This window comes from Amphiura filiformis, chromosome 13, assembly GCF_039555335.1.
Source record: "Amphiura filiformis chromosome 13, Afil_fr2py, whole genome shotgun sequence".
In the NCBI taxonomy this organism is placed as follows: domain Eukaryota; kingdom Metazoa; phylum Echinodermata; class Ophiuroidea; order Amphilepidida; family Amphiuridae; genus Amphiura; species Amphiura filiformis.
In genome coordinates, this window is record NC_092640.1 from 60,064,428 (window position 1) to 60,072,955 (window position 8,528).

The window sequence follows — 8,528 nt, forward strand, 5'->3', positions numbered from 1 at the left end:
AACACCAAAAATATGAAGAAATTATTTCCAAACCGTGTTAAGTCAACAATCATTATGTTGCTCATTTTCAAGAATGCTGGTTTACAAAAAGCAGGCAATTGTCTCATTTCGTGAACAAAGGTACACATACCATTGTTTCCTTTCGTTTCCTTTATAATCGGTTACCCAACTGAAGCTATAATAGAGAGTTCCCGTGTTTTCAAGCGGAACGGACTACAATAGTGTTTATAACGTGATTCGCACCGCCGTATTCCTCATTCCTTTGATTTGGTCAATGACCCTATTGGTGTACAGTGTAATTTACCCATTACCAACTTCAAAGTAATGCGCCATATTGCCTTAGCTCCAAAGCTGCTGCACCCATATTTATCCAACAGTCAAATATGTTGAAAAATCACTCATGAACTTTCATGTTCATTTATTTTTCAGGTTCAAATTATTGTTAAATTATTCAAATGCTTATATTTACCCCATAACGTATTTGATATTAAACATTGACTTTGTTTTATATTTTACACCCTGCTACGATTGGTACACTCAGTCAGCAGTACTAGTGTTTATGCATGCAGGTCGCTATTAATAGAATCCATGCGTGCATAGCTGACCCCGTTCCCACACACACACACACACACCGCGATTTTTAATGTCACAAAAAACAAAAGATCCGCCAAATTTCCGAAGGATCCGCCTCACAAGCTTCAACGCATTCAACGCTACGATAATACACAATGTTAATTTGAGATAGGCATTGACATTCATAATTACAAAAACTAAATATCTGCAATTAAAACTCGTGTTTTTGAACGATTTTGAATTTTATCAATGAAAATGCAGCGATGACGTCATTGGGTTAACGATTTTCCAACTGCTGATTGGTTGATTGCGTTACTGTCAGTGATCTGTGCATGCACGGTACGGTCCGTACGGAATGATTTTTCGTATGGGTAAAATACACTGTGTGGTGCTACATTCTACAAAATAACATTTGCTAATTATTGCGCGAGTGTTGGTATTCTGAAAATTGTAAACGGAGTTTAGGTTTCCCTCCAAGATAGCGGGTAACCCAAAACACGGGAACTCTCTATACCAGCTTTATTGTGATATCGCACATGAAAACAGACACTTGTGCACAACCAGAGAAGATCCGATTTAATCAGTTGAGCTGTTTCAATGAGTGTTATCTTGGTTTAATAGCTTTTAATGGGGTTAAGTCCTGCTAAGGTCGAGATGAATTCTACTGTAGACATGACTGCATCATGGATCGCTCCACCGTAATACAACGGTCGCAAGCCCGATAGGACTGAGACCGCCGATTTATTAATGACATACAACCCCAGAGGGCTCTCTCCTGTTGAAGGTGTACGGGGGAGGGGGGGGTACCTTTTCAGCGATTTTGATATATCGATGGGCGGGTTTTCAATGATAACCGGGGTGACAACCAATTGGGTGCATTTGAGCAAAAGTGCCTTAAAAGCACCCAATTTGGACAAGTGCTGTTTGGGCGCTTTTTTGAAAAACTGGTATACTGGTGGATTGCAAAAAGAGCAAAAAGTTGGTAAGTCAGCATCCGAAAGTCGGCGCCGCACATCCCGATACAAAATGTTTCAAACAACCCCACCGGCTTGCAACCTATGAAGCTCCAATAGGCTATATTAGAGCCCGCAGGGCATGAAAGCAAAGTTATATAATAACAATATGTGACACCACAAATATATCAATGAGTAAATTGCTACGTTTAAGTATCCTGGGGGTGTGGCGGAGGGGGAGATTGGAAATTTAAAGCAACCCAAAAAAGCACTATACATTATTCTTGCAGCGAGCACAGCTCATCGAGGCTGTAGCGAGGCCGTAGCCCCGGCCGTAGCGGGGCTGTACCAAAGCTGTACCGGGCTTTTCCCAACACACATATAACCATAGCAATATTGTGGCATGTCTGTACATGTTTTAAACTGGCAAGAAATGCAACGGCATTTTCTGACATTGCCTTCGTTTGTTCTGCACGTTGCGCGCGGGGAAAGCCGGCTTACTGAGAATCAATGCATGTCGGCCGTGATTCTCAGGCGTGAGTTTATTTGCTGGGTCCAGCTCAGTGGTTCAAAAAATGCCCTTGTTAACTGAAACATTCTCTGAGTTGACTAGATTTTCTGATTGACAAATCCAAAATTACTCACTGTTTTCGCCGAAAAGTAAAATGGCCTGAGCCATAACGATGAAAAGAATTTGCACAATTTATCAATATGTCATATTGACTTTATTTGTATTAATTAAATAAATTGAAGTTTGTAATGAGATTATACACAGAGTTTGCTGCATTGAGACAGAATAACAAATTACCTAACAATTCATTTTGCATTCTCATTTTGCTTGCTTGCAAATCAAATGGACGCTTATTAAAAACAATTTCTGTAGAATGTCAAGATTTGTTTTTTTCGTCTTTTATCTATCTCATTATTTCGCGTATTATACTCGTTCCGCATCTTATCGGCTGTCAATTTGCAAGGCAAGTATGTGGCGCACAAATGTAATGGCACAAGTGATGATGAAATAAAAGTAGTTTGCAATCAACGTAGCAATCCCCTATCCTGCCAAAATTACCTGGGGTGCAATGTCTTCCATTAATTCATCACATCATAGTTAATGTGTCTTGCCGTTGCACTCTGGGTTGCACTATTGAAACGGACAAAAAATGAGTCCATTTACATATTTCCATTGATCTCAGTGACGCATCAACGGATTTTGATGATATTTGTATCATTTTAAAGAAGACATTTTATGCTATGCTATCTAAATCGTTAAAAACTTGTACATCTCGCAGCCGTTTTTTTATGTTATGCCAACCAAACCACCGACTCACTGGCATCCGGGACTGGCCTATTTGTATTAAGACGCCCAGTTTTAGGAGGCAAGCGTTCGTGTTATTCATGTTGTTTCATTGTGTAAAATGTTGTATAATCTGTAACATTTTATGTAATAATAAGCCCCCGTATAAGCCTATTATAGTTTCAAATAACGTCATCTGAATGAATACACTGAAACCCCGAGAGGTGGAAAGGAACTAGCTGTGGTAAACCTGCTTATGAATGCTTAAACAATATAGCAGTATATTGGTTAAAACTAACAAGCAATTTTGTCCTTGTGAAGCAGGTGGTCGTGAATTAGCTTACTCAAGAAGTACAACATAATACCGTATCTACAAGTATATAACACAGCATATACTGCATTTCAATATGAGAGGTAGATGTATGAATGAGTCGTTCCCAAAGTAAATTAACAATTAGCAGAGCAGATTCGGTATTTTGACTTAATATGTCAAAACCTGACATTGGCAAAATGTCACATTAAGATTGCCTGTAGGCATTTGGTAGTCGTATCATTCTTGACATTCAGTTCTATGGTCTTGTTGAAGATGGAGCCAGTTCTTTACCTGAGGGTTCTAAAGAGCATCATTGGATTCTTTGGTTTGATTGGAAATACTCTGGTCTGTTTGGTCATATACTGCAACCGCGATATGCACACTCTTACCAATGCTTTGATATTTAATCAAGCTGTTGCAGATTTCTTATCTTCTATCTTCATATTTCTTCAAGCTAATATACCAGACTCTGGACCACCATCGTCAGGGATAGCCGGAACCATTTATTGTCAATTGTGGAATGCTTCGATAGCGTTATTTGCTCTACTCGTGGCTTCTACATTCAATCTTGTTGTTCTGACATTAGAAAGATATGTGGCCATAGTTTTTCCTTTTCAATATATCAAACTGTTCACTAGAACGAAGAGCGTTATTCTCATTTGTTGCGTTTGGTTTTTCGCTTTCGTTTATAAACTTCCAGACTCGGTACGTTTCTATGTGAAGGATAACGTATGTATGACACGACAGATAACGTGGACAAAAGGTATTGGAATTATTATATTTTCTGTGCAATATTTTCTGCCACTTTCAGTGATGCTATTTGCTTACGGGCATATCATCTTTGTTCTATCAAAAAATCAAAGTGGTCAGGAGAGCACCAGCGCAACAACCGAAAACAGATCAACCAATGGTCAACCAGAAACGCTACAAGAAAGTCTCAAACGAGCTCGAAGAAATGTACTGAAGACGCTACTCCTCGTTTTTGTAGCTTACGTTGTGTGTTGGACACCAAACCAGTTCTTCTTTTTCTTCTACAATTTAGGATTTAAATTCACACTCGGCTCTACAGCTCACAGAATTACGATATTAATGGCTCAAAGTAACTCAGCTGTTAATTTCTTTGTTTATGGATTCAAATATAAACAATTCAGACGAGGTTTGAGGAAGCTCTTTCGATGTCCGATATCAATAGATCCTGAATCAGGATCAGCGCACGTCGTTACTTAAATAAATATCAAGGATAGACATCTTTAATGTAGCAAAATCTACGAACACATCGTTTCGAACTAAAGGAAAGTCTCAAACGAGTTTCAACTTGCATTATAAAGTCCCACATCACTGAAGTAAGTCGTCATTAATTCGTGTACAAAGTATTGATAGCAAAATCTACAAACACATCGTTTCGACTTATGAACGAACTCAGGGTCTCAAACGAGTATCAACTTGCACCAAAAAGTCTCACATCACTGATTGGTTTGTGTACAAAACATGACAAAAGTAGCGTTAGAAAAAAACCCCGTTTTCTTCTTACGGATCGACTTTGATTTACAATCAGATTGATTTCAGACATTGACAAGCCCTGTGTGTTCTTCAAAACATTTTGTACGGGATATGGCACGCAGATTTTTGCTGTTTTTGCAACCCAACAGTATAGCAATATTTCACAAAATGCACCCAAATTTATCCAAATTGGGTACTTTTAAGGGTTAACATGGTTAAGGGGACTTTTTTCCAAATGTGCAGAATTTGACGTACTGCTCTTCACTGAAAACCCACCCATCGATATACCAAAATCAAGGCTATGAGTCGATCCAAGAAGGAGCAGTACTCATAATTGGTGTCAAAATAATACAACTCCTGGGAAATAGAAGAGCAGTGGGAACCATCACTGTATTTCAAAGGATGCTCTATGGCGAAGCTCCAGAACTCCTTCAACACATGTTACCAGATCGTATGATCATCGTCTGGGACGCTCCGTCAGATTCAACGACCAAGCTGTCAGAAATCCATGATCCAACCTGGTCAGGCACCAGAGAGCATTCCTTCCATCCTCAGCTCTCTTATGGAATGCTCTACCTGGTCCAATTTATTTATTTATTTATTTTATTCATATTTATCCAGGGTAGCCCAATTCAGCCGATAGCTGGTCTTACATGGCCCTGCAATACATTTACATAACATTAAAAGGCAACAATTTTCAACATGCAATTTATATAAAATATACAACTATTAGATACAAAATTAAAATACAGAAATATATACAATTTTCAAAGTAGAATAGAAATACATCATTAACAAGTACATGCTCAATTGGGTTTTTTTAAGACTTGAATCTTTGCTTGAAAGTTTGCACATTTATAGAACTTCTTACATCATTACTCAGTTTATTCCAAACCTCAACCCCACTGTATGAAAAAGATGATTTAAAGTACCCAGTGTCATAACCATTTGTGCAAGGCGGTAGAGCCAATAAATTGGACGCAGCTTGTCTGGTGTTCACATTATGTTTTTCATGTACATAAGAAAACCTGTTGATAAGGTACTGTGGTGATATATCGTTAAGACATTTAAACATTAACAGTGATTTGAAATACATTGCACGATGTGGAAGTGATTCCCATCCTAATATAGGAAACATTATATCAGAAGACGTAAGGTAGTTGGCACGCAATATTATTCTAGCACATCGCTTTTGTAAAACACATAATTTACGTACATCTTCATTGAAGCGACCAAACCAAACTACACTGCAATAGTCGAACTGCGGTTGGATAAGAGCCTTATATAAAACATTAAGAGTGCGAACGTCAAGAAATGTTTTTAGACGTCTCAAGAGTCCTATTTTACAAAATAATTTCTGTATGACTGAATTAACATGATCGTGCCAAAGTAATTTAGAATATATCTTTACACCAAGACATTTGGCACTATGAACTCTTACAAGTTGACAATCATCAATGGAAACTGAAAAAGCAGAGCATTTATCATTACGTAACTTAGGCTCACTACCAATGAGCATAACATTTGTCTTATCAGTATTAAGAAACAATTTGTTTACATTTAACCATGCCTTAATTGCAGAAAGATCGTCAGTGAGCTTTTTAGAAATAATATCAGTATCAGTACCACTGACAGACAGAGTGGTATCGTCTGCGTACATAGATATTTTCCCATGTGATATTACATTTGGCATATCATTGATAAAAATCAAAAATAATAATGGGCCCAATATACTGCCCTGCGGAACACCAACTTTTATTTCAAGAGAATCAGAGACAATACCCTTAAAAGTAACTCTTTGCTTTCTACAAGATAAATACGATGCAAACCATTTAACTGTATCTTCAGATGCCCCAATATAATGGAGCTTTCTAAGCAAAATATCATGATTTACGGTGTCGAACGCTTTTCTAAGGTCGATAAAGGCAACACCAGTCAATTCACCGCTGTTGATGCTCGTCAGCCAATCGTCAACCATGTCAACAAGAGCAGTCTCGGTAGAATGACCAGGACGAAAACCTGATTGATGAACATTTAAGATACCATTTCGATTTAAAAAGAGTAAACATGATTATGCATAGCCCTTTCAATGATCTTACTTATTACAGGTAGGATGGAAATTGGCCTGTAATTATTGGTGTTATCAAGATCACCTCCTTTATGCAAAGGGATCACTTTGGCTTCTTTCCACAAAGTAGGAAATATCCTTTGACAAAGAAAGATTCATTATATAAGTTAAACTTTTAACAATGACTGGACGAGCCAGTTTCAGGATCTTGCAACTGACATCATCCAAACCTACCGCCTTTTTAATGCTCATGGAGCGAATTTCTTTGTCAACAAAATCATATGGAATACATGGTATATTAAGAACAGGTTTATCATTAAGATCTTCACATGTATGTAACACATTAACATCATCAATATTATTAACATTGTTTACATTTCTTTCATCACTTTCATTAAGTAGATTTGTTGCAACACTTGCAAAATGGCTGTTGAACACATTTGATATATCAATGTCAGATGTAACTACATTATCTCCAAACCCAACAGCTGATGGAGTTGGGGAAACTTTGGATGGAATAACTTTTTTAAGTGTTTGCCAGAGCTTACCAGAATCATTACAACTCGCATCTATTAGACCCTTATAATAATTACATTTAGCTGATCTTATCATACTAGTAACTTGATTACGAACAAGTTTATAGGCTTTCCAATCATTTACACTATTAGAACGAGTTGCAATACGATGGAGGCTATCCCTATGATGCATACACTGCTTTATTTCTCTACCTAACCAAGGCGATGGAGTTGATTTAACACGCTTGGTCTTTTTAGGTAAATGACAGTTTACAACATTAAATAACATCGAATTCCACATATTTACAGCATCATCAACATTGTCAATTTTTTCAATATCACTCCATGGCAGTTCGGAGAGATCTTTAATGAAACTTTGATCATCAAAATTTTTAAAACAACGATAATCAATGGTTTTATGTTGACCCTTACTTGGCTTGGATTTTCTTATGGCATAGATTAAATAGTGAATACTAATCGATGTTTGAATCACACCACTTTCAGTAAAAAGCTCATCTTTTGATGTAAAAAACAAATCAATAATCGTCTTGCTGTGAGATGTCACACGAGTTGGAAGATTTATCAATTGCTGTAACTGATACAAATCACACACAAATTTTAAATCTCTAACTTGCTTACAGTCGACATGAGGAGAAAAATCACAATTAAAGTCGCCAAGTAAAATTAACTCCTTATCTTCATTTGCAGCTTTTGACAACATTGTATTCCAATTACCTCAAACCAGAATCAGTCGAGTTTCACGCTGGAGGTTAACAGTTATTTTGGCGCCAACCCATCAGCGCAATCGCACTGATAGCAGTAGCGCAATCGCACTGATAACAGCTATTAATGCGTTGCATAATTCAGACATAAAAATTAACTTTCCTATATAGTCCAACCCGGTAGCCGTGTTGGTAGGATGGTAGGGAATTCGAGCATAACCCCCATCAGGAACCAAACGTGTCTCCGCATGCAGCTATCGTTTAAACAAAACCTGTCTGGCTCAGGTGTTCATATTATGAGCACGGACGAAACTTTTCAAGGAAAACAACTTTATTTTAGTTACCACCCTATCAACACTGAGAAATACGAATTTGTTTGTAAATTGTCCTCCATTGTGTAATATACCTGATATCGATTTTCAAGCATCTCACTTCAGGAAAGTTACCCAAAATACATTTCTGGAACTGTCGAACCGTGCTGATTGGAGAATTGATTAGCAAAATCAAAAGCGGATTTTGATATAAAAGATTGAGGCTTTTAAACATTAGGTACGCCTCTTAAACAATAATTCATTCAAACATGTAAAATC

General features: G+C 37.4%; 2 protein-coding genes across 2 annotated transcripts in view; one reads left to right on the forward strand and one right to left on the reverse strand.

Annotated features, from left to right (window-relative positions):
- Window positions 1-2,205, reverse strand: part of LOC140167793 (organic cation transporter protein-like) — an 11,989-nt gene extending 9,784 nt beyond the window's left edge. Inside the window, exon 1 of the mRNA XM_072191085.1 lies at window positions 2,172-2,205. Coding sequence (XP_072047186.1) covers window positions 2,172-2,205 — 34 coding nt within the window. The remainder of the gene's footprint in view (window positions 1-2,171) is intronic.
- Window positions 2,206-3,406: 1,201 nt separating this feature from the next.
- Window positions 3,407-4,705, forward strand: LOC140167794 (allatostatin-A receptor-like). The gene has a single exon (XM_072191086.1). It carries the CDS (start codon window positions 3,407-3,409, stop codon window positions 4,358-4,360), a length of 954 nt encoding a protein of 317 aa, XP_072047187.1. The 3' UTR covers window positions 4,361-4,705.
- Window positions 4,706-8,528: the final 3,823 nt, after the last annotated feature.

Bases quoted from the DNA above. Each gene is read 5' to 3' on its own strand.
- LOC140167794 (XM_072191086.1), top strand. From the start codon at position 3,407: ATGGAGCCAGTTCTTTACCTGAGGGTTCTAAAGAGCATCATTGGATTC.